Below are 27,075 nucleotides of genomic sequence, written 5' to 3' on the forward strand. Positions count from 1 at the left end.
CGACTGCCATGTGAATTATAAATTATAGAGCGCAGCAATCAGTTCTAGCGAAATAATTGTCTTATTCTGTCAAACGTTTGATATAAAATTATAGCGCTTAATGAGTAGATTATTACATCATTTTGAATATGATCAGTAATTACTTGAAATATTGAAAATGAATGGGCAACCTGCTACTGGAACAGGGTTCCGGGATTGTCGTTTGCTAATGTAGATTGATATAATAATAGCTCTAGATGTGCAGAACTGAACATGTTGTCTCGGTTTGAAATTGAGAGTCCATTTGCCGAAGACCATTTTTGAGAACATTGCTTGGCATTTTATTTGTTGTATGTATGTTTGTAATGATTACAATGCTAGTGACACTTCCAAAAAGAACTAATTCTTTATGTATGTATGCATGTGTAACTCCAATTTTGTATTATGATCAGCAACTCATTGTGTTCGTAATTTATTAATTAAGGTTTCCATCAGATTTCTGAAGATTTTCGTTCATTCGCAAACCTTTACCTACGTCAGCAGCTACACTGTTATTAACAAAACATGAAATACAAAATGCTTAGTTACACTGATAATTTTCGAGCAATTCGCGTGCACAGATTAGAGCAGTGCAGTAAATCTTTTATGGCCTACGTGCATTTGTGATGTTTTATTGTACATAATAAATGCGTTGTACACCAGTTCGATTAACACTTGTTATTTGACTATGTTATGATTGTATTGGTACATTCAAAATCCGACAGACATGTTTAGTTGTTTATACATTCAAATTAGACGGGTGCCTTCAGTGTCTTATCATATGTCAATGCTCACTGTCTCTCTCTCTCTCTCTCTCTCTCTCTCTCTCTCTCTCTCCATATATATATATATATATATATATATATATATATATATATATATATATATATATATCCCCCTCCAGAGTTCATAATGTTAAAATTAAATACACACATGCTGTATTGAGAAAGGTCTTAGTCATTGTCATATTCTCTTATACTTGGTCATCAGCTAAGTGATTTACTGGATCATAAACCATTTTTAAAAAGTAGCAAAAAATTATTTATTTAAATTTGAAGTGCTTGAGACCTTAAAAGCTAAGCAGGGTGATGGAATAAATTCGGTAAGACATCCATATTTTGCGCAAATAAGCGGAGTTACAACCTCGAACAGATATCCAGGAAATCAAGAGATAGTGACATGTCATAGGTGCCTAGATTCGTCGCGCTGCCTCGTACAGAAAAACGCGTTACTTCGTTCTTCCTACAAGAGGACAAAATGTGCAAAGTAAGAATTGAACGTTTGGTATCGGTATAATGAGACACAAAAATCATTCGGGGCCGGCTGGTGTGGCCGAGCGGTTCTAGGCGCTTCAGTTTGGAACCGCGTGACCGCTACGGTCGCAGGTTCGAATCCGGCCTCGGGCATGGATGTGTGTGATGTCCTTAGGTTAGTTAGGTTTAAGTAGTTCTAAGTTCTAGGGGACTGATGACCTCAGATGATAAGTCCCATAGTGCTCTGAGCCATTTGAACCATTTTATATTATGTTGCAGTAGCTGTGTTACAAAGTAATACGACTGAATATTATTTCTCGAACAACAAAAATCATAAATTTCGTACATAGTTCGTTTTCAGTCGTAGCTGAACTTGGAATAAACATTAATTGGTGATGGGGCAACCCAAAAATTTGCGGCCGTGAAAAGTAGCAAAGAAAAACTTGCTTTCACATACAACAAAAACTGATTCCGGGAGAAATGAAATTTCATCCTAGAAATCTTTTATTGAAGCAAAGTCGCCGCCCTTTTTAAACGCACGAGCTGTAAATGTCTAGCGCAAAAGAACGTCTGTTGCTGGAAATAATTTTTAGTTTGTTGGTTTTGTTATATTGGGTAATCTGGAGTAAATGTTGTAACTGTTAAAACCATAGAAATACGAGATAGGTGTTAGGTACTTACTTGGCATGGGCGGTGGTGGCATGGGCGGTGGTGGTGCCGGCGGTTTCAGCTGCACCATAATTGGAGGCGTCGGTGGAGCCTTCTTTGTCGGTGAGTCCATCTTCGTCTCCACTTTCCTGAGATTGGGCTGTTCCCACGGTACTTTGGGTTTCGGCGGGGGTTCTCTATTTATTTCGAGGGTAAGCTTCTCGCGCGGCTTGGGCGCCGGAGGCTCTTCCTTTTGCACCTGTACCGTCCTCTCCCTGGGTTTGGGCTCCTCTCTGTTGTTATTGGGAAGTGAAGTCCGTTCTCTCGGCTTGGGCTCCTCCTTCGCTACCGGCCTGAGGTCGTCTCGCGCCGTGGCGATGCTAGAAGGCCCGTTCTCCTCCCTCGGAGGGGCAGAGCGCTGTCGCGATTCGAGCTGTATGGGGCGCACCCGTGGCTCCTGGCCAATGGAGTCCTGCCGCTGGAGCCTGCTGAGGCGCGGCACGTGCTCCAGCTGCTCCTTGGCGAGGCGCAGCTGCTCCTTGGTGGACGCAGCCGCGTTGATCACGTCCTGCCGCAGCCTCTGCTCCGGCGTCGAGACCTTCCTGGTGGGAGGCCCCGGCGGAGCGGAGGCCTGCTCGGGCGTCGACGTCTTTCTGGGCGGGCCCGGTGGTTGGGGCGTCGCCGTCGTCGTTGTCGTCGCCACGGTGCTAGCCGGCCGGGTAGGCGACAGACCGTTCTCTCGCGGCTGCGATGGAATGATTGTTATCTTGCTCTGCTTGCGCACAGGGCTTTGCTGTGGCTGCTGTTGCTGCTGCGGCTGTCCAGTCGGTGGAGTCTGTTGCTGCGTCTTGTTCTGCAGCGGCTGCTGCTGCTGCACCTTGTTCGCAACTGGTTGCGGTTGCGATTGTGGTTGCTGTTGCTGCACCTTGTTCTGGGCTGGCTGTGGCGGTTGATTCTGCTGGGCCTTGTTCTGGACTGGCTGTGGTGGTTGATGTTGTTGCGCCCTGTTCTGGGCTGGCTGCGGTGGTTGATGTTGTTGAGCCTTGTTCTGGGCAGGTTGTGGTGGTTGATGTTGTTGAGCCTTGTTCTGGGCAGGTTGTGGTGGTTGAAGCTGTTGTGCCTTGTTCTGAACTGGGTGGGATGGTTGATGCTGCTGTTGTGCCTTGTTCTGGACTGGTTGTGCCGGCTGATGCTGCTGGGCCTTGTTCTGGGGTGGTTGTTGCTGCTGTATCTTATTCTGGACTGGTTGCTGCTGCTGCTGCTGTTGCTGCTGCTGCGGCGGCTGGGTAGTTCTGTTCTGGGCTTGCAGTACTGGCGGCTGCGGTTGAGGCTGCCGCGGCGAGTTGAGTTGCGGCTGTGGCGCCGGCCTCGGTTCCTCCCTGTTGGGCGCCGGAAGTGAAGTCCTGTCCCTGGGTCGGGGCTCCTCCCTCGTTATAGGGACGACTTTCTCCTTGGGCCTGGGCTCCTCCCTCACGATGGGCACCGTCCTCTCCTTGGGCGGCTGCTGCTGCGGTGGCGGCTGCTTGGCAGTGGCAGGGGCGGCGGCGTTGGCGGTGTTGTGGGTGACGGGCGGCGGCTGCGGACCGTCTGCGAACAGGAAGGGAAGGCGCATAGCGCGCGGGCCGTGACTGGAGCGCCAGCTGCTAGCTGCCGCGCGCGGCGTCGCCGCGGCTCGCCTCGTCTCGCCGCAGTTCGGCTCGCCTGGCTAACTGGCCGGCCGCCAGCGCCGCCCCCCGCCCCCCTTCCCCGACCTGTACCGCCTCACTGTGTTGTTGTTTGCCTCTGGCAGAGCGCGCCGCGACGCCCTGTGCTGCCCATCCAGATAGGGGGTGTCGCCTCTCGCCCTTTAGGGCGCTGGGCGTTGTGGGCGGATATGCCGCGGCTAATTAGCATAAAACCAACCACGTTTCTGTGTACGTGTGGCTCGCTGGCTAACAAGGGCAGCGTTCACCTAACCGATCGCCGATTTTATTCGTTCTTTCGCAGGGCTATAGTCCACACTTGGCTGTAACAAATTCTGCTCCAGTACTATGCGCTTCTATGGCTTTTTCGAGAAATCCACGCTCAAGGTTTCACGAACCGTTGAATACTGTATTAGAACAACAGTGTTAATAAAACCGTATAAGGCGATGAACTACAGGCCGACCCTTACTAACTTAGAGTCACGTAGTTTACTGTCTTTTTTCTGAAATTCCACCAAAACTTGCATTACTACAAATAATTTTTTCTTCCGAAAGGAGCAATAATACTAGCGATAATCATTTGGGTACGTTCGTGGTGAGTTATAATAAGAATTCTTAATGAAATTAACATTTACTTTTCGACACATTAATGCTCCCTGCTCAGAACCTGGTACTTTCTTGTTTTTACTGCCGACAATAACATTTATTTTTTGACATGTGGTTCATAATGTACATTAGAATCTAGATACTCATTTATGTGGCTAGCTAGGAAAGGTATACTGCCTCCATTGGTGACACGCCTATACTGATGAACCAAAACATTATGACCGTTTGGTGACGTTGCGGGCCCCTGATGGTATAAAAAAAATACGTAAGCTGAACTGAGACGAATGGGAAAGAAGTCTGTCAACTATATGGGCTACAAATGGGGAAATCGACAACATAAGGGGGCAGATTTTAATGATTCGGGCCTTGGAAACGAGCATACCGGACACAACGAAGCTAATAGACTGTACATATGGTGCTTTCGTGAGTACCAGTGGAAAGTGGTTGAAGAGTAAAGAAGGCACGAGTTGGCGACAAGACAATCTGCGTACACGCCTCACCTCAGAATGGGGAGGTTGTAGGCTTCTTGGTTCTGTAAAGTGCGATAGGCGGCGATTTGTGGTAGATCTGACAACACAGTACAAGTGTTTCGGAAGACACCGTTCAGCGCATGTCTGCAGCATACGAGTTCCCATGTTGACCCTACGGCATTATCAGGTAAGATTGCAGTCGACACGGAATCATCGAGGTTGAACCGTAGATTAGTCGTGAGGTGTCGCCTAGTCGAATGAGTCACGTTTCTTGCTACAGGAGGCCGGTGGCCGTGTCTGGATACGTCGTCATGCGAGCGAATGACTGCTCGAAACATGCAGGCCGGTGCGGACACCGTTGTGCTACGGAGGACATTCACCTGTGCTCCCGCCGTGACAGCTTTTGACTACATGAACATGATTGAGAACCACACACACCCCTTCATGCTTGATCTGATGTGTACCCCGTCGGCGATGAAATGTCCGGCTGGATAACTGACTGTGTTATAAATCCAGAATCGTGCTAGAGATCTGTGGTGTAAGACTGTGAATTCACATTGATATCTTGAGGACAAAATTCGTCAGATTTGAACTCGACGAAACACATCCGGTACGCTATCAGGCGCCAGCTCACATCGCGCAAACCACCGGTCTGTAATTTACGGGAGTCGCATGACCTTTGCGTAAATATCTGGTGTCACATACCTCCGCAAAACAACCAAGAACTTGTCGACTCCACGCCATTCAAAATCCCTCCTGTACAGCGTTCCGTTTTTGCACAAATTTTCTATTAAGCTGGTAGTCATAATGTTTTGGCATCTCAGTGCACAGGCCGGCCGGAGTGGCCGAACGGTTCTAGGCGCTACAGTCTGGAACCGCGCGACCGCTACGGTCGCAGGTTCGAATCCTGCCTCGGGCTTGGATGTGTGTGATGTCCGTAGGTTAGTTAGGTTTAAGTAGTTCTAAGCTCTAGGGGACTGATGACCTCAGAAGTTAATCCCATAGTGCTCAGAGACATTTGAACCATCTCAGTGTACAGGGTGATTCAGCTGCCCCCACCTGTGGGTTTTACGCAACCCGCAACAGCTTCGAACACCACGCGCAAGACTTTCATATCCTCTCCCTCGATACATGCAAACTGTATGTCCTGTACAAAAAATGAATAGGATCTTTTCGTAGGATATTTAATGTAGTTAAGTTTTATAATCGAATACGTTTTCGCTAGAGGCCGTTATTTTCGAATTATTCAAGAAAAACGTACAAAAGTGACCTTCAAACGCGTTTTTCTTGAATATGTGCCTCAAGCGACAACGTATCCCAGTATGAAGTTTCACCACATTAAATTTCCTCTAAAACCATCCTGTGTATTTCTTCTATAGGACTAACACTTTGCGTGTAGCAAATTAGAGACAATAGAAATCACACACTTGTGCTGGCACAGTTATTATCACAGCAGAGCTAAGTGACACTCAGAAAATAAGCCATAGAACAGTATCTTTCATGCTGAAAGAGAAACAGGTGATGTACGTGAAGGAAAATAAAATTATAAAGTAAGAACACATATAGAGGAAGACTCACATAGCGTTTAAACTGCTGGCTACAATGTCTTTAACCACTCCTGCGAATATAATCCTTCTGGCGCTGGGTAGGTGTAGCACATGTTTGACTTTCTTCGTACTGCTATTGAGCCCTTCCTCCTCCAGGAGTCACCGAGCGAGGTGGCGCAGTGGTTAGACACTGGACTCGCATTCGGGAGGACGACGGTTCAATCCCACGTCCGGTCATCCTGATTTAGGTTTTCCGTGATTTCCCTAAATCGCTCCAGGCAAATGCCGGGATGGTTCCTTTCAAAGGGCACGGCCGACTTCCTTCCCCATCCTTCCCTAATCCGATGAGACCGATGACCTCGCTGTCTGGTCTCCTTCCGCAAACCAACCAACCTCCAGGAGTCACTTCCACATCCGCGAATCGGAGGTCAGCATATTGAAGCAAGCGATAGCACACAAAAGCCTAGCGCTTTCGTGTATGGTTAATACGACTCACTTTTGTGTCTGCTAAGCTACTGAAGCTAATTTGTTTCTCAGATTGAAACTATTTACTCTTTTTTTAACCTCTTTCCAGGACTCTCGAAATTTGAATGACTGCCATAAAACTTTAAAATTTGCAGTGATGTCTTGAGAAAAAAGGTCATGAATTTTGCGAGCGTAAGCTTTCGCGGCTACCAGTAAATCTTTTCCGGGTATGTGACTCTGTTGTAATATTGTTATGAAGACGACACGATTGTGTTCTTCATTTGTGTGGCCATGATACGCTGAAGCGCCAAAGAAACCGGTATAGGCATGCGTATTCAAATACAGAAATACGCAAACAGACCAAACACGGCGCTGCGGTCGGCAACGCCTATGTAGTGTCTGGCGCAGTTGTTAGATCCATCGCTGCTGCTACAATGGCAGCTTATCAAGATTTACGTAAGTTTGAACGTGGTGTTATAGTCGGCGCACGATCGATGGGACACAGCATCTCCGAGGTACCGAAGAAGTGGGGTTTTCCAGTACGACCATTTCACGAGTGTACCGTGAATATCAGGATTCTGCTAAAACATCAAATCCCAGACTTCGCTGCGGCCGGAAAAAGATCCTGCAAGAACGGGACCAACGACGACCGAACAAAATCGTTCAATATGACACAAGTGCAGCCCTTCCGCAAATTGCTGGATACTCGTATTTCAGTGCTAGGCCATCAACAAGTGTCAGCGTGCGAACCATTCAACGAAACATCATCGATATGGCTTCAGGAACAGAAGGCCCACTCGTTTACCCCTGGGTCCGTCAACACCGACCTTGGACTGTTGATGACTGGAAGCATATTACCTGGTCGGACGAGTCTCGTTTCAAATTGTATCGAGCGGTGGACGTGTACGGGTATGGAGACAGCCTTATGAATGTTTGGGCCCTGCATGTCAGCAGGGAACTGTTCAAGCTGGTGGAGGCTCTGTGATGATATGGGACCCCTGATACGTCTAGATACAACTCCGACAGCTGACACGTACGTAAGCATCCTGTCTGATCACCTGCATCTCTTCATTTCCATTGTGCGTTCCGACGGACTCGGGCAATTCCAGCAGGAATTACAGGCCCATATCACTAACGTCGATTTGCACTAGGGTTTTGGAACGCATACTGTATTCGAAAATTACACGATATGAGGCATGTGTACCATTTTCTTTGGCACTTCAGTGTATACCACATCAAGAAATGTGTAGTGCTGCATACACAGACGGAATTTAATAAATACTTTAAGTAAAACTCCTAGTATGTTGTTTTTTTCGTTTACAACTGTGCTAGTAAAATGTGAGGCGGAAATTTTGAAACATGCACTCAAATGTCCCCAGCAGGACATATTGGAGTACGTATGACAACAACATACAGTTCCCTCGCGGCAGAAAACGTGAATCAGGAACCGTGTAAAATAGCTATTGATTATGCATTATAAACAATGGAGATGAAACTCATGTGGCAGAGAACTAATGAGCCTTTTCTGTAGATCTCAGAAACTATGAAGGTAATTGCATATAGTACAAGCCAATGTCCTCAGTGCAGTTCCTTCCCTGTTGTGCAGTGTCAACATTCAAATCAATACAAAGTTTGAGACCTCTCGGGCACTATTAAGATGTGCACAGTTTCCTTTAAAAAAAAATTCACAGTTCTCCAGTATTTCTACAGACACAAAATTGACCAGTATTTGCCATAAAAAAAATTCAAACCCGTATATCCTAATGCAACCTTGTTTTGGTAACTTTGTGAATGCCAAAGGTTGGAACTTTTGTCAGTCGTTAAGAGATGGAGTGACGCTTCATGTGCTTAGGTGTGAGGATGGTAGTGCATATTACTAGTAGTGACTAAGTCTTGATTTAGAATAAATCAAAGAATGAGGGAATATTAAGCAGCAGCAAAAATGAGATCAGCGATAAACTTAACATCTGAGTTGGGAATCACTTATAGGCGAGGCGAAGGAACTTAACATTGGAGGCAAATTAAAGTGCGACGGACGAAACAAGGCTGATACTGGAAGTACACTAGCACGGGCAAAGAGAGCTTTCCTCGCCAAAAGAAGTCTGCTAGTATCAACGTAGGCCTTGTTTTCAGAAGGAAATTTCTGGCAATGTACGTTTGGAGCACTCCGCAACACTGTGTGGAAGTGGATCATGGACTGCAGGAAAACAGGGAAAGAACAACAGATCTCCACGCTAATGTATCCTGATCTGCTTACTGTAGTCATGCGTTGCCCCCCCCCCCCCCCCCCGCCCAACCTCCCACTTGCCTCCCTTATCAAACTAATTATTCCATGTTGCCCCAGGATGCTTGCATACTAGCCATGATTTATCTAGCTGTCCCGTACGATACAGCGTTATCACCAAACAGTCGCAGATTGCTGCTCATCCTATACAACAGATTATTTGTGTACATAGTGAACAAGAGCGATCCTGTCAGACTCCCCTGGCGAACTCCTCACGATACCTTCGTCTCCGATGAACATCCGCCGTCCAGAACAACGCACGACATCCGTAAGCTCAAACCCTCGTCGACAGTGCGGCGTCAGACTGTGTCAAACGCTCTCCGGATATCTAGAGATATGATGTGATGTTTGAAACTTTCCCGGCGTACTGATTGTTCCATAAAAACACGGGAGAACTGCCGTAAGTCAGTAACATCTTGACACGATATTTCGGCACAAAGTCTTTTGGCCATCTTCAGGTGAGTACAGCTGTAGAAGTACTGGCGAATACGCGCTTAGCTCTGCTATTTAAAGCCAAAGGGTGCTGCATAGCGTATGCGCTGCGCATGTACTGTTTAGCGTGCGCGTTCACAAATGCGTGCGCTGCGCCTGGCGCCCTCCGCGGTGAAAACTTGGCATTTCGATATCAGATCGATCTTCATCTTTATACCGATAACTATAGAGATATGATGTTTGCGTGTCGCCGTCGTCAGTGGGTCCCAGGATGTATTAAAAAGAGTAAGCTCAGACTTGCCCAGGTAATTTTCCGTATTAACTAAACTCCAGACAAATACTTTCAGAAAAGATTTTCAAACACTAAAATTTATAACAGATGGTAAAATATTTCTCTCTTTCAGGAACTTCTTTCCTGATATTGCCATTCGGCACTTTGTATTGTCTCTACTCCGGCTGTTGTCATTTATTTAGCTGCGCAAATAACAAAACTAATATTCTACTTTACTGTTTCGTTTACCGTAGAGGACAAACAATATTTGTAACATTTGTAGGGTAAGACTGAGGTCGGAAAATATCCGATAAACCGCCGCACGGGTCTCGCCCGTGTCTCGACCACCTCCCTGCCTCACAGTCTATCGCGGTTCGCGTTAGGTTGCACTGATGAACGAACAGAGGGCTGGAGCGCGCGCTTGCCTGCGACGGGCGGCTTGGGCCTGGTGAGGCTGTCTCTGCGCGCGGCCAGCGTCCAGGGCGCGGCCTGCACGGAGTTGCTGGCCGCCGCCTCCTTCACCCACGGCGGCCGGAACGACGCCCTGGCGCCCGGCGTCTGCGGCTGCTGGCCGGCCGGTGGCGGGGCGCCGCCGTCGCCGCCCCCGCTGCCGACTCCCTGCCGCTGCTGCGGCGGCTGGTGCAGGATGGGCATCGGCGCGATGTAGATCGGCGGCCTGCAACATATTTAAAGACAATTTGAGGACTACCCTGTGCCAGTGTTATGATCCTGTTACTGTTTATGGTACATATAAATTAGACATTTGGGGAAAGTTCTTATGAGACCAAACTACTGAGGTCGTAGGTCCCTAGGCTTACGCACTACTTAATCTAACTTACGCTAAGGACATCACACATACCCATGCCCGAGGGAGGACTCGAACCTCCGATGCGGGGAACCGCACGGACCGTGAAAAGGCGCCTCAGACGACACGGTTACCCCTTGTGGCTACATATAAATGATGCAGTGGATTAAGTCAGGAGCTCCGTGAGCCTACATGTGGATGATGGTATTGTCTGCAGGAACTTTGCAGCGCCAGAAAACTGTAGTGAAATGCAGGAAGACCCGCAGGCCAATGATGATCGATGCAGGGAGTGGCAATTGTCACTTAATGTAATGTATTTACATAAACAGGTGGAGAGGTACAGGTACTTTCAATTACACTACTGGGGACAAGTCATTGGAAGCAATACCGACTATATAATAACCAGGAGTATCCATCCGCAGCAATTTAAAGTGGAACGATGTAAATTTAGTTGTGGAAAAGGTAGAGGGCATCAGGCTGAGATTCGTTGAAACGATAATAAGGAAAAGTAATACGTTCAAAGACAAAAAAGACACACTACAACGGAATTATCCGAATGGTACGGAATTCAGTAGACGTGATGTATATGTACAGACAAATGATTACAGTTTCGGATACATTCAAAAGAAACAGCTTCACAAATTAGCAAGTTGATAACACGTTGGTTCAACTTTGGCCCTTATGCAAGCACTTATTGGGCTTAGCACTGTTTTACAGAGTTACTGATTGTCCTCGTGAGGGATATCGTGCCAGATTCTATCCAACTGGTGTGTTAGATAGTCGAAATCCCGAACTGCTTGGAGGGGCCTGCTCATAATGCACCAAACGTTCTCAGTTGGGGAGAGATCCGGTAACATTGCTCTCGAAGGTAGGGTTTGGCAAGGTCGAAGAGAAGCAGTAGCAACCCTTCCCGTGTGCAGCGGACATTATGTTCCTGAAATGTAAGCCCAGGATGGCTTGCCATAAAGAGCAAAAAAACGAGGCTTAGAATATCATCGACGCTGTGCTGCAAGGGTGCCGCGAATTACAACCAAAGGGGTCCTGCTGCGAAAAGAGATGGCAACGCTGACCAGCACTCCTGGTTGTCGGGCCGTGTAGTGGTTGACAGTCAGGTCGGTAATCCACCGCTTTCCGGGGGGGCCTTCACACATGTCTTCGGCCTGGAATCTGTTTGACTAGAGAAGAATTGTTTTCACTGATGAATGCCTGTTCGAACTGATTCCCGACGACGAGTGAAGACGTGTTTGAAGACACCACAGACTGTGATAGGATACTGAAGCTAAATGTTGCTTGACATGTGCACTGACAACCGGAGTGATAATATGGGGTGCCATTTCATTCATAGCAGGACTCCTTTTGTTGTCATCTGCAGCACCCTTTCATCAGAGAGGTACGTCGACGATATTGTACGGTCCGCTTGTTGCCCTTCGTGGCAAGCCATCTTGGACTTACGAGTTCAGTCTGATAATGGCCGCCCGCGCACGGCGGGAGTTTCTACTGCCTGTCTTCGTGCTTGCCAAACCCTACCTCGACCAGCAAGGTCGCCGGATCTTCCCCCCCCCCCCTCCCCCCCAATTGAGAGGGTGTAGATCATTACAGTGAGAGCCTTCCAACCCACTCGAGACTTTGGCGATCAAAGCGCCAAATGGACAGAATTTGGCACGCTATTCCTTGTCGTTACACTTTAAATCTCTCCGCAAACATACTTCCAAACATTTAGTGGATGTGACTGCATCCAATGATTTTGTGTAATCACACGATACGGATATTCGTGCCTATTTATGAGCAGTCCGTTACATCGGATTATGCAGAGGATAAACTGTCAATCGCCCGCATCTCGTGGTCGTGCGGTAGCGTTCTCGCTTCCCACGCCCGGGTTCCCGGGTTCGATTCCCGGCGGGGTCAGGGATTTTCTCTGCCTCGTGATGGCTGGGTGTTGTGTGATGTCCTTAGGTTAGTTAGGTTTAAGTAGTTCTAAGTTCTAGGGGACTGATGACCATAGCTGTTAAGTCCCATAGTGCTCAGAGCCATTTGAACTGTCAATCGCTGTACCAAGCGTCAATCCTCCGCTGATGTTTGTACATTTCGCTACAATTTTCTAGCGCTGCGACGTCCCTTTATGCAGCAGACTCATTTGTGAAATACCTCACGGAATTTCCTACGTTATCCAGTAGGTCGTTTATATACGGCAGTGCGGAAATGTATCGAATGCCTTCAGGAAGTCAAGTATCTACCTAGGCGCCCGTATCTGTTGATTCCTCTTTCTCGTGGACGAACAGAGCGAGCCGAGTTTCACAGATCGTTGCTTTCGGAACCCATGTCGGTTCCTACAAAGGAGATTTTCGGCCTCCAAAAATTTCATAGTACGCGAGCATAAAACATGTTCCGAAATTCTGCAACAGACTAAAGTCAGAAATATAGGCGTATAGTTTTGTGCGGTTGTGGAATGATTTGTGCTTTACCCCCATTATCAAGAACGCTTAGCTCCTCCAGTGACACACGGCTGATACACAGTGGCACACGGCTGCTAGAAGATGGACAAGTTCTTCCACATACTCGGCGCAGAATCGTATTGGCATCCCGTCAGATCCAGCGAACTATCTGTTGAGCGATTTCAGTTTCTTTTTTAGCCCATGGTCACGTATTTCCTTATGTCATTTTGAAGTTTGTACGACGATTTAAAGGAGGAACTTCAGTGCTACGTTCCTCAGTGAAACTGTTTCGAAAAAAGGAGTTAGTGTTTCCGTTTTCTCTCTGTCATCTTCCGTTTCGTTGCTAATATGATCACAGAGTGTATGGCCAGATCACTTCGATCTGCTTACCGATTTAATATAAGATCAAAACTTCTTAGAAGTTTCTGTTACGTTGGTAGATATATTTTATTTTCGAATTCTTTGAGCGCCTCATGCCTGTGTCTCCTTACTATAGTTTTGGCTTCGTTCGGTTTTTAGTTGTCTGTGAGTCTTTGACGACGTTTAAATTTGCAGCGAAGGTAATATGAAATCTGTTTCTCTAAGCATCAGTATCGACCTAAAACGTTATTTTCAGGAGTCGGTGGAACCTCCACAAGAGAGGCGTTGTGCATCGCTATTACTTTTTAAATTCCGAGAGAGTGCGTTGCAGGAAAATTCTGGCAACATGTAACTTCCTCTCAGGCATATTTTGCCAAATGACTACAATGTGGAAATCGGAGAAATTTGATTTCCCTGAATCGCTTAAGGCAGACGCTGGGATGGTTCCTTCGAAAGGGCAAGGCCACTTTCCTTCCCCACCCTGGACACAATCTGAGCTTGTGCTCCGTCTCTAATGACCTCGTTGTCGACGGGACGTTAAACACTAATCTCTTCCTCCTCCGCGGAGAAATTAGAACTCATACGGAAGATTACAGTCAGCCTCTTTTCCCACGCCACATTTTTGTATGGATCAGGGAAGCGGAGGAAAGGATAAGCTAGTGATGCTAGGCATAACGTCGGCCACATCCTTCTGACGTGACTTGCTTAGTATGGGTTTAGCTGGTCACGGTAGCTGATGTTGAGAAACTGCTATAGTCAACGAAGCTGAACAAAACTCCAGGGCTCGATAGCGTCCATTTGAGATTCCACAAAGAATCCGCTCCTGACTTACCTTCTCTTTTAACCATATATCCCTCGAGGAAAAGAATCTGTGCCCAGTAGTTGGAAGGGAGATCAGATCACACCGTCTACAAGGTGGGTGACAGAAGTGATCCATAGAACTGCCATCGAACATCACTGCGAAGTGCATCTGTCGTATTATCTTTGAACACAATGTGCGCTCAAAATAAAGAGTTATCTCAAACAAAATAACCTCCTCCGTGCCACCCAGAATCGATTCCGAAAACAACGGCGTGGGAAACGCAACTTACACTTTTCTCACATGACAACCCGAACGCCATGGATGAAGGCAGTCAGATACATTCAGTATTTATTGATTCCTGAAAAGTATTTGACCCAGTACTACATCAACACTTATTAATGAAACTGCCATCATACGGCAGTACCAAATGGGAACTGTTATTGAATTGAGCATTTCTATGTAGGGAGAACGAAACATGTTATTTTAAATGGAGAGTCATGGACAGACATAAAATTAGTTTGTTACGCTCCAAGGAATTATGTTGAACCCTTTCTGTTGATTTTGTATGTTAATAACCTACCAGAGAATATTAAGAGTAACCTCAGGCTTAGCCCGCCCGTTTAGCCGTGCGGTCTAATGCACTGCTTCCCGAGCGGGAAGCCGTGCCAGTCCCCGGCCTGGCGGATCAGTGTCGAGGTCCGGTGTGCCGGCCAGTCTGTGGGTGGTTTCTAAGGCGGTTTTCCATCTGCCTTGATGAATGCGAGCTGGTTCCCCTTATTCCGCCTCAGTTACACTATGTCGGCGATTGTTGCGCAAACACTATCTCCACGTACACCATAATTACTCTACCACGCAAGCATTGGGGTTACACTCGTCTGGAATGAGACGTTCCCGGAGGGTCCACTGGGAACCGAACCGCACAATAACCCTGGGTTCGGTGTGGGGCGGCGGTGGGGTGAAAGGATTGCTGTGGCCTGTTGTCGGGTTCTGAGGGCTACGGCGGCGACGAAACCTCTCCGTCGTTTCTAGGTCCCCCAGTTCAATACAATACAATCTCAGACTTTTTAGTGATGATACAGTATTATCTGAAAAACATGGGACAAACATCCAGTGATATTTTGGTAAGATTTCGACGTAATGTGAAGGTTGACAACTTGCTTCAAATGTTCGGAAACGAAAAAGTGTGCACTTCACAGTACAGAAAAACAATATGAGAAGGCGTAGTTAAAACAATTGGCACACATCGATTTTTTGGCAGGATACTTAGGAAAATGCACTGACTAAAAAAAAAAGCTGCTTACTAAATACTCGTGCAAACCATTCTAGAACACTGCTCAAGTGCATGGGTCCCTCACACGTGGGACTGCCAGCGGACGTTGAACGTATACAAAGACGTATGGCGACAGGTTCCTTGATCTATGAGAGATCATGACGAAGCTACTGAAATACTTGAACTGGCAGATGCTTGAAGGTAGACGCCATACATTCCGCGAAAGCTTGCATCAAAAGTCTCAAGAGCCAAGATTAGGTGAGGAACTTTGAACCACCTTCCGTAGGGACCACGAGGACAAGACGACTAATCAGAACCCGCCTTGAGGCGTTTAAGCAGTCATTCTTCACACGCTACACACGAATGTGGAAAGAGAAGAAACTCTGATAAGTGACACAGTGTGAAGTACCATTCGCCATGCACTTTACAGTTGTTTCCAGAGTATATATGAAGGCGCATCCCGCTGAAGATTTCGCGATTTGTAGCACACGACCAGTTTGTGCCGCTCTGTTCTGTTGGCGCAAGGTGATAGTAGCGCATACTTGGAAGACGCTCTGGTCACTGCGGGATCGGTATACCAATTGAATGTCGTCATCTGAGACCGAGAGCTTTCCCCCTCTGCCAGTCCAGCCTGGCTTCGTTTACCTACAGCACTCTTACACTATGTCGCTTAATTTTGTGTGCAAAAGCAAATGTGCTGTATATTCAGGACCTGAACGCGAACTGTTCGTAAGAAGGGTTACAGAATGAGTGTACGCAACCACCGATGGGTCTCTATCGTTACATTTCCCGTAGTTAATATTTATGGAGGAATGTGAACCGACTCCATCAGACACAATCGTGGATTTTATTAAAAAGCACGATGCATTTCCAACCCTGAGGATATATATCTCGAGATGCCTTACATATTATTTCGTCAGTTCCGCCTGGTCCTATTACAAAAATATAGTTCTGGTAGACGTTGACAGTTCCGACAAAACTAAAGGTTTGTATACATCTTTGTTTCAGTCGCAATTGTTCCATCGTCAGTCACAAATATGTGAAACGAACAAAAACTGACATGTACAAATAGAGGCGAAATGCATGCTGTCTTGTTTGTTTTGTCGGCGAAATATGTTTTATCCTGAAGTGTGTCGTGTTTTTCAACAAAAATCACTATTGTGAATGAGGGCAAATGTCTTACCAATGTAAGTTTGTCACCGCTCCAACAATAACCACTGTGGATAAAATTAAAAGCAGCTTTTGCTTAGCTGTACATGCACAACTTTTATAAATCTGAAGGCTCCAAGACGCTATACTTAATCTGACGGCTGGAAGCCTTTACCTTTATAAAATTCTTGAAAGGTGTTTGTGTGTATGGCTGCATGCTTTTTTTAAATAAAGATTGATTGGAAATACTCTGCAAATAGTAGATAGTTGAACAGTTACATTCCTTGTTTCTAGAATTACGAAAGTCGTTGGGCATATCACATTGTCGACTGATAGCGATGGTACGGCCATACGGAGTATCTTAACGGATATGTTGTTGGCTCAGATAATTTTTTACTTATATTTGTGAACTCGAATTGGTTATGGATAAATCGAATATTTTATTATTCTTAGATACACTATGAAATGCAACACTTGAAGCATGTTGTCAAGAGCCAGATAAATGGAACACTTTAGGAATCCTTTCAGTAAGTGATAAACTCAGGAAGCTGACTTTCGTTTAAGTGTATCGTTGTACATTGGTTGATGGTTACGTTATAAGTTATTGCATAATTCCTCATCTGCTTCCCTTAAAAAAATCCGTGACTGAGAGTCCTATGAGATATGGACTAAGTAAAACTCCTGAGTGTCAGAAACTGGTTGTGAATCTCTAAGTGAGAAAGCTGTATAAGCGTCGAATTATTTCTGGTCCCTTGAACTTTTTCCTATTCCGATTCGACTGCATTACTATACACAAGCATTCTGTAACCAAACCGAACAAAATGTTAACCACGCTACCAAGAGATCCCAGATATGGCTTTGGAACGCTGTGGTGTAGAAGTGGTTCCAGGTGGTGGGATGACTCCCGATCGCTGGCGTTAAGTCATGGCGGTGAAGTGGCTGCGTGTGTGCGCCGGCCAGTTCTGTGGCGTCAACGCAGTAGGAGGTGTGCACTTACTGGTGCAGGGCGTAAAAACAGTGGTCGTAAGATGATCCTGACAGACAGGGACCGGGGATACGAGTCACGCCTTGTCAGTAACATTTAGTTGAAAACTCGACAGGAGTTGCGACTGCCAGGTCCACCTCAACTGGTTTCCAGACGACCACTGTGAAAGAAACTGCATTCAGTGGGCATAACGAGTCGGTTTTCGGGCAAAAGGTCATTGCTCACAGCGGAATACAAAGCTGGCCGTGTTCAGTGGTCGAAACATCACAGGAGCTGCGCTGTTCAGTTGCTGACTGACTGGGTGCGTGTAGTTTGGTCCCCGGAGACGCGATTTTGCCTGAGCTGTGGTTCAGATCAGACAGAGGTGATTGTGTGTTGTTGTGAGGCTGTTTTCCGTGCCGTTACCGGGGCCCACCGTTCATGTTACCGTACACATGAAATATTTCTACATTCTGGGCTACCGAGTGCTGTTTTTTTTTCCTGCATCCTCATCGTGAATATGCTGTAGACATTCCCATCTTCCAAGACAACAGCCGTGTCCACAGGCCTGTATACGTACGTTTCTGTTTTGACGAACAGTCGAAGCACCTTGTCGCTAGTCAACGCGTTCGCTAAGTTCCCCTTAACTTACAGAAGCGGTGGGGTTATTCAGAACGACAGGCGAAACTTAGCAGTCAGCATTCCTTAAGTTTGGTAGCTATACGGGATCTAATCAGCAATTAGTGACTTCAGCTGTATATACCAAATTTGAAGAAATTTGTGTACCCTCTTGCCCACCGAATTTTGGTGCATTACGAAGGATAGACGCGGTGTTACATGACACAGCGTGAGGTCGCCTGGGGGAGAGGGACGCAGACGACTTAATATTTTTGTCCGGTATGCTTGCTTGTAAGAGGAGTTCGGCGCATTTGAGTACATTGCTCAGTCAGTTCTCAGTAGAGAGATTAGGAACTGATAATTTGGGATAATCATCTTCGTAGCCCTGTAATTGTAATATGTGTGCATTTCAGAATCTAACTTCACCAGTCGCCAGACGGAGGCGGCTGCCGTGTCAGCTAGTTGGCAGGCGCCCCTGTTTTGCGAAACCGCGACACGCGCCATATGCCAACACCCAGAGTACTCCTCGTGTTGCGACACACGGCAGTCCGTGTCTCGAACAGCGCCACGCGCCCAAGCTGCTGTTAACCCGTCTGCTGCTGTTAATTTGTTGCGCTTCATCAAAGAAGACCGCTCTGAAACTGCACTGTTTGCGCACGATTTTTGTTTCCTGTCTCTACACGCAGAGGTGGAATATTCAGTGTTTTGCTGGAATGAAGAGGAACTAGGTGCTGATTCGATACGTTGTCGATTGGCCCCTTCCGATCCATTGGTGGAACTCGCGCAATATACCAATTTTCTATTAGGACACTAGTGTCGGAAGAATTCTGACACACTGTCTTTTGTTACTGATCTAATGTCGCCAACTGCACGGCCGACGAGTTAGCTTTCATCATTCGGCAGCGTTCTAACATTCATCCTCTGTTGCGAGACACTTAACTTTGAACTTGGTCGACACTGGCAAGTGGGTGGGTACCCCGTGGAGAATGCAGCCTTTGCGTAGTCAGCAGGTAGGTATCTGTCGACCCGGCCCGCACGCGGCTGCCTCCACACTGCCCACTACCAACAGCAGCACCGTGCCAGCTGATAATGAGCGTACGTTCCCAGCTTGAAACGTTCCTTCGAGCACAGGCCACCCTGGAGAAACTCAGTACACTGTACAGAACTGCGCTAGGTATTCAAGTTTAATTTTACCTCCCTTACACGTATGGTCGGCGGTACGTAGCGCTTTGCTGTGATGAGAGAAGTCGTGGAAGAGAGGTTTCCGACAAAAAATACGCAAACTGTCCGAGTCATGAGGGCGGTGAAAAACTTGTTCGAGCAGTGTACTGTTCCTTCGGCTATTGCGATTCGTCATAGGATACACTCGTGGGGAAGATAACTCCTTATGCAAGCATCGCAGTATCACGATGATATCAAGTAGTAAAATAAATAAACGCCAAACAAAATCAGAAAACCTTCGAATACAGTAAACGTGGCAAGAGCACACATCGTGCAGAGAACCAGGTTGCTCTGAGCCAGGTGGTAACATCACGCCACAGATCTCTCCACGTAAAGTAAAAAAACTCATTTAGGGGAATCTTCCATTAGACTTACAGTTTATTTCCGTTATTTTAGACGTGAATGACACCGTTTGAAATGCAGTGTGGTACGTTCTGACGCAACTATAACTACTGTGGGAAATCGAGATTATCCTCGGTGCACAGGACATATGACGCGCCATGTATTCAGCGCATCTTACACTTCATTTGAGAGATTCTGTTAGCCGGCCGCGGTGGCCGTGCGGTTCTAGGCGCGCCAGTCCGGAGCCGCGCTGCTGCTACGGTCGCAGGTTCGAATCCTGCCTCGGGCATGGGTGTGTGTGATGTCCTTAGGTTAGTTAGGTTTAAGTAGTTCTAAGTTCTAGGCGACTGATGACCTCAGCAGTTAAGTCCCATAGTGCTCAGAGCCATTTGAACCATTTTTAGAGATACTGTTGTATTGTCTCGTTTCTTCACCTAAGATCAAATGAAGGTATTGGATTAGATTGTTGCCTCAGAGATAATGGGTGCATAGTACTCTGCACCTTCGGGATTACCAGATTGGTGTAGAAAAACTCCGCGCAGCTGTTCTTTGTTCTTATTTTGCCAACCATAAAATGGCTTAAAGGTACAGGGTACTTATAAATGGTGGAAAAATCGAAATTTTCAATAACTTTTTTAAATTCTATAGTCTTTCCTGATTACATTGGTATATACAATATAGAGTTTCAAATTAAAAATGAACTATATATACCAAATTTTAAAGTTACGGTCATGTATGCCACCACGCCCCCTTTATTTCTGTTCCAGAAACCAGTATTATATCGAAAAGAACTGTGAACTTTGTTTCCAGCGATTATACGTATGATACATTGTAGATGTTGATAACAGTGCAGGTCATAGTGTCTGCATATGATTATCTTTGCTAGTATTTACTTCTGTTTCGCTGAAGCAATTTGTTCACGTGTTACTGAATGTTGGTTGCCCAAGTGCTACATATATTCGCGGAAGTACATATCCTTTAGTGTGCAATAAATACGAATTATGCCACGCATCAAAAAACTCAATAAAAGGAAATTCCATGGTAACCAGTTCACAAACAAAGCAAGCCACTCTGTTGAAAGTAGCCGATGTATCAGTTCTCCTGCTAAGAAACTCCCACATGGCACGCCTCCTGGTGATTCAAATTTCTGTGTTAACAATGACGCTGTTTGTAGTGGATTTGTTGTTGTTGATGTGGGCCTCTTATCTTCTTTGATAAAGGAAGTGGCGAAATATAAACAATGTGATGGCGTAGACTGTCTGGAAATAACTGAACAACAAAGTAGCAGGAAGGGATTAGCGTCAAAATTAGTTGTTCTGTGTAGATCCTGCAATAAATCTACCTCGAAAATGACTTCGAACATTGTGAATAAATCAGTTGGTGTGAATTTGAAGTTAGTGTATGTAATGCGTGCAATAGGAAGATGGAAAAAGGCTGCTCAAATGTTTTGTGGTTTGATGGACCTTCCTCCTCCTCCTAGTAGGTTCAGAAAGTACATAAAAGTACGTTTAGGTGCCTTGACGGTCATGTCTACAACATCTATGAAACGTGCAGTAGAAAAAACTGTAAATATTAGTGGAACCAGGGACATGGCAACGTCGAGGACATCGTTCCTTGAATTGTGTTGTAAGTGCTACTTTTCTGGAAAATGGAAAAGTTGTTGATGTTGAGTGCTTATCTAAGTACTACCACACCTGCCATGGTAACACTGAAGGACATATTGAACATCAATGCTCTAAGAATTATCACGGTTACAGTGGAGGTATGGAGCGAGCTCTAAAAATATCTCAGAGGTCGGTGCCCGTTTATAAAGTTAGATATACGAAGTACCTAGGCGGTGGGGACTCTAAAGCTTTCAATAAAATTAATGAGTTCAGTGATACCTTGGTAACAAAACTGGAGTCTTGTGGACATGTGCAAAAGAGGATGGGTGCTAGATTGAGGAAGTTAGGAAGAGAAATGAAAGGAAAGTTGCTGTCCGATGGAAAATCTCTGTCTGCCCGAGGCAGATCGACAGAAACTGAAATAGACCTTCTTCAGAGTTATTATGGACTGGCCATTAGACGAACTGCATCTCTGAATGATGTTACAGCAATGAGAAAAGCCGTATGGGCCGCCTACTTTCATAAGTTGTCCACAGATGATCGTCGTGTTCACAGACTTTGCCCTAAAGGTGCAGATTCTTGGTGTGGTTACCAAAAAACAAAAGAAATTGGTCAAATATACCATCATAAGCATTCTCTTCCTGAGCCTGTTATGAATGAAATAAAACCAGACCTGAGTGACCCTGTTTTGCGTAGTTAATGTCTTCATGGGAGCACTCAGAATACAAGGGAAAGTTTCAACTATTGCATATGGGAAAGATTCCCCAAGAATATTTGTGTAGGACCAAATACACTAAAGTTGGTGTACTGGATGCAGTGATGGAGCGATATGAAGGTTGGAAGTCCTGAGAAATTTAGGCATAAAATGTGGCTCTAATATGGAAGATCAATTGCTTCCGTGTGACAGATAACGGATGCATGAAGCCGAAAGATTCGCTCTTCAAGTTACAAAAGTAGCAAGAAGTGATAAAACGAATGCCAAGAGGAAGCTTGAAGATGAAGAAATGCTGCAGGATGAAGACTATGCTTCAAGAATGTTCTGAGGCACAATTTAATTGTACTCATATCTTCATTCACAATTTCCTGCAAGTTGTATTTTTCAGAATTCAGGTACAAATATTTCCTAAAGTTTATAAAGCATTGCTCTAATTTTTTTCTGTAACTTGCAATAGTCCATACTTATGTAGTAGACTTTTTATCTTTGTACAATACATAATAGGTGGAATTAAATAGGTCTAGTACCTCAGCCATCATGTCATGCATATCTGGTAAAAATTAGGTCTCTTTCAAATGTATAACATTGGATTAAATGGTACCTCAATTTGAGGACGCATTTTGGAAAAAAAATTGCATCAATTTCTTTGTAATTTTTTAATAACCCTAAGCAGGTTCAAAAATATTCAAAATACTTCTAATTTGTTTAGAAAGTGTGCTGCATTACCTGATGTCAACAAAAAAATCTGTAAAACATATACATTATAAACAGTGCCTGAAAGAAATAGGTGTTGATTTTTACATAATACTGAGCTGGAAAAGTACCCTGTATCCTTAAGGACTGAAATTAATCGTCAGAAGACAAAGAGAAACCAACTTTTGGAATAACTACTAGTTCACAATGTGTCAATTTTTTTTATCGTAACTGATTTTTAACTGAGACACATGAACAGTTTTTGTAAGGTAAAGTAGAGAACGTATTGATCGATAAATGCAGTTGCATCTTACACATAACCAAAACCAATGAAGTAAATTTCAAGTAATGCAGACTGATAGAAGAAAAGGTATTTCTGATGGCTCTGACTGGCACAGAATGACTCTCATTGTAAAATGACCTAGTCTCTTTGTAAATCTTCGGAAAGTAGTTCTGTTAGTTATATATTACTGTACTTGAGACATTGTTGTTGGAGGCTGTAGATGTACAATCAGCCTACACTGATTATGTACTGTACAGTTAAGCTTTTATTCACACTTGAAAACTTGTGATTGCTAGCTGTGTTACGATGAGCTACCTGAAATTCTCCCTTTTTTGAAATGTTCTTTAGGATTGTTTTTACTTGTAAATGTTTTTTTTCGTTTTCGGAAGTTGTGCATATCAAGTATTGTATTATTAACAGTCTCGTGTATACTACAAGAAATGATGCATCTATAATGATCTGACAAACTCTTTTATTTAATTGCAGGCTGTCTCTTCGAAAAATACCAAAGCTTCTCCACACTGTTGTCACCACAGAAAGGTACGATTTAACATTATTTCGGAAATTAAAAACTAAAAATTTAACATTGTTATCTGTTTGCTAAACGCCATTATTTACCAGCCTTTGCACTGTACGACATTTGTTTCAATATTAATAAATTACTTTTTAGAGAGAAAGTTTTTAAAATCGAATAGTCAAAGCAGTGGTCCATGTGCCCAAGGATATTTATAGCGATACTGTGTCTTTTCTGAAAAATATTTTTAATTAATCGTATGTATTAGTATTCGGCGCTTGCAGGTTGAAGTATATCGGTAGTGGGTAGTCTATACAAAATAAAGTTATTTTGCTTATCTCGTACGCCCTAAACATGTTACAACGCATTTGTGGCCTTAGATTACGCATTGTAGTGACATTTCGTTCGAAAATATATATTTTACGTATAAGGTAAAATAGATAGGTTTTCATGTTAAATAAAACTATGGAGCAAATTTTCAGATCAATAGCTAAAGATCACTGTACAGCAGATCTCGTGAATTTGTTGTTGCATGTTTACTGTGTGAAATCAAAAGAACTAATTCTGTTTCACAGAAGGTGTCTTCCACCATTATATACCGCACTTATTAAAGTTTATTTACAAATTCCGTACCACGAACGTCTTCCGAAAGGTAGGAGCCGGAGGCTGCTACAGATATTTTCTGGTTACTGAAACAAGCATTTGCATTTTAATATCCTATTTCATTCGCGTCACCAGACGCTTGAGGTTGGAGGCTTCCGCAAATAAGTGTAATGCGAATGAGTAAATCAAATTTCAAATGTTGCCACATATTTCAGTTAGAGTAAGAGCAGCATACGACGGTATATCTGTAATGAAACTTATGTTATTTTTGATAGAATAACCACAATGCTCTTCATCATCATCATCGACATGGTATCTACTGCATATTATTATGGGATATAAAGGCCATGAAATGCCCTCTGACTACACACTCAGATCATCATCAACCATTTGACATCCACTGGTAAACAAAGCCCTCTTCCAGACTTGTCTTTGCGTGTTATCTAATGCTGTCTGCCCATCTTCCACTAGAACTTTTCTTGCAATCTATCAGGGAACGTCCATTTGCTCAAGTCCCCTCATTTAATTTTCATTAAAGTCACTACGTCTTTCATTCCATTGTCTTCCCAAACTCAGTAACTCGTACTGTGACTTCGTTATTAATTTTCGTTACTTTCTTTTTTTGCCTTCACTGTATATTATTTTAGTCTTATTATCACTGATTGCAGGCATGCTTTGATACTTTGTTACTTTGTTTATTAAGTTCGCTGTTTCTAATCTTTACTAGAGGGAAACAGTGTAATTTGACCACAAACAAGGTGATTCATTTATGCTCCATCAACAAGTAATTCGTCTCGGTTTTGCCAGTTTAAGAATCTGAAAAGATCACTCATGGCAGCTGAGAATAGTTACGTTGATGGGATATATCGTTTTCATGCTCCTCTGTCTATTCTGAATTTTTCGCTGTCCTACCATTAATTTCAGAATGGCACCGTTTTTATCATTAACTGTTTTTCTGTTCCATTTCGTAAACCATGCAAATATTTACAGGTCTTTGGTTTTCAGCCAATTTGGTCTCTATTATTAATTACTGTACTGTTTGCGATCTTCGTTGATGAAATGTCTCTGCCACCCAAGGTAAGTTTCTGCGACGTGTGCTTCATACTGCTATTGTTTTCAGTTGTTTTTCGCGTCAAATTTCTATTAGCCTTTCACATCCTTCAGACGTCGTTTCTTTATAGTTCTGTTTAATACATCTACCGTGTTGTAGTCACCAGTCGTTTCCTCGAGGCCCTCGCCTTCTCTTCAGTAAGTGTCTTGTTGAGTTAGAGATTTCCTTCAATTCGTTGCAAAACTTTGGTCCTTAGACACAATAGGTGGAACTGAAAAAGGAGCTAAATAACATCAAATGGTCTATATTAGGCGTATCAGAAATACAACGAAAAATCGATGACAAAGCGGAATTCAAATCGTGAAATGGTCTTTATTGTAAACAAGGAAATTGTAAATAATGTTAGATACATTGAAGGAATTTTGTACAGAGTGGTCAGAAACAGTCCGAAAAGTCTGTAACGGTAGCTTGTGCTGAGAAATAACAGTTAAGAAAAAATTTCGATACGTTGCGCCGTTTCCGAGTTATTTAGCATTCAGGTTAGCCAATCAAGTCGTCATGCGCGCAAATACAAGCAGTTCAACGTGCTAAAACGCGGTAATTCATTGACATCTGTGGGTCGGTGAGTTCAAATACTCATTATCAGTTAAAATAGGCCTTTTTCGGACGTGATGAATTTAAGTTAGGTGAGCAAAAGCTAAGTTTCTTCGGTTTGAGGAAACCAAACGAAGAACGCGTGTGGCAGGCAGCTTGAATCTGCGCACGCGACGGCCTCATTGGCTCCCTTAGACACTAAGTAACTCGGGAACGGTTCAACGCATCGAATTTTTTTTAGAAGAATTCTTTCTCAACACGACCTCCCCTGCGACACCCTTACATGCTTATCAGTTTCTTTCTGATGACCATGTAAAGTAGCAAGGCATGTTTTTAAAAATAAGTTTTCAGTGAAAACATTCAAATCCATGTGGGAACATGCTCACGTTCTGATGAGGAAGTAGAAGAGCTCTACAAAGAGTTATAAATACTAATAACAAGCAGAAAATGCCGCTACAAGATTATATTGGCTTATTTAAAGCGAAAATAGGACGAAAACTAAAAAAAATTGGGGAAGTTCAAATATCATACTAGAAATGACGGAGTTCATATTTTATTCTGATTCACCGAGATGAGATGATTAACACATGCTTCTATAAAAAGATAAACCTAAAGAGCATGTGGCGAGAACCAAATGGAACGAAACGTGAAACCGACTTTACTTTATGAAGTAGTACACGAATTACTTATGTTATTTCAAATATCCCTTTACAACTACTAAAAATGAGTGTTTATTATACCCCTTGCACTTCGTTTGCTTCGTTTAAAACATCGTTATTAGTTATATTTAAAGCAATGAAGCTTAACGCTTATGGTAAAGAATAAGGATTTTAATAGTTGCAAAGACGGATTTGAAATCCTGTATTTAATTATACAGAAAGTGTGGACACTGTAGTTAGGCAAATGAAGACAGTGTACAGCATGTGATAATACTAAACTGCTTCAGAATTTCTGGTGGTCTTGACTCTACAAGATATGCAGTAAAAATATACACAAACTCGTGAGGCAATATTTGAGAAATGAAAATTGTGCGAACTTGTTTAAGAATAGGGTGGTATCCAAGATGAAATTGCCGGCTTGGAAATTGAAGATAAAGCGACATGTGTGAAAGAGGTAATTACTTAACAGAAATGCTAACGCAAACGCCGGAAGAACAACGCGGTGCTTGTGGAATACGAAATCTGCAACGTTAGCGGTGTAGAGCTTAAAGACTCGTCTCCGTGTGAGCTGGAGCGAGAACTCGGGCGCGTGGGCGCAGACTGCCTGGGAATCCCCGTTGTGGGCGAAATAGACGGCCGCCCGTCTGCCGGGCGCACACATGCCGCCGTGCTCTGCTCTGCTCTGCTGGCACGGCGCCCCGGGCCCTGGCCCCCGCTGCC

The 27,075-nt window shown here is 44.4% G+C and overlaps 2 protein-coding genes across 5 annotated transcripts in view; one reads left to right on the forward strand and one right to left on the reverse strand.

The window, feature by feature from the left end:
• Window positions 1-27,075, forward strand: part of LOC126203958 (trichoplein keratin filament-binding protein) — an 801,925-nt gene that overhangs the window by 123,484 nt on the left and 651,366 nt on the right. For all 3 annotated transcript variants that reach the window (XM_049938356.1, XM_049938355.1, XM_049938354.1), the window contains exon 2: window positions 23,421-23,474. Coding sequence is in view for 1 of the 3 variants with exons in the window: in XM_049938354.1 (XP_049794311.1) it covers window positions 23,421-23,474 (54 nt within the window). In the remaining 2 variants the exon portion in view is untranslated. The remainder of the gene's footprint in view (window positions 1-23,420; window positions 23,475-27,075) is intronic.
• The window catches only part of LOC126203957 (bromodomain-containing protein 4), a 233,537-nt gene that overhangs the window by 93,446 nt on the left and 113,016 nt on the right, over window positions 1-27,075 (reverse strand). For both annotated transcript variants that reach the window (XM_049938353.1, XM_049938352.1), the window contains 2 exons: window positions 10,102-10,352; window positions 1,953-3,506 (listed from right to left, as the gene is read on the reverse strand). In XM_049938353.1, the coding sequence (XP_049794310.1) occupies window positions 1,953-3,506; window positions 10,102-10,330 (1,783 nt within the window). In that variant the 5' untranslated portion in view covers window positions 10,331-10,352. The remainder of the gene's footprint in view (window positions 1-1,952; window positions 3,507-10,101; window positions 10,353-27,075) is intronic.

This window comes from Schistocerca nitens, chromosome 9, assembly GCF_023898315.1.
Source record: "Schistocerca nitens isolate TAMUIC-IGC-003100 chromosome 9, iqSchNite1.1, whole genome shotgun sequence".
Taxonomy (NCBI): domain Eukaryota; kingdom Metazoa; phylum Arthropoda; class Insecta; order Orthoptera; family Acrididae; genus Schistocerca; species Schistocerca nitens.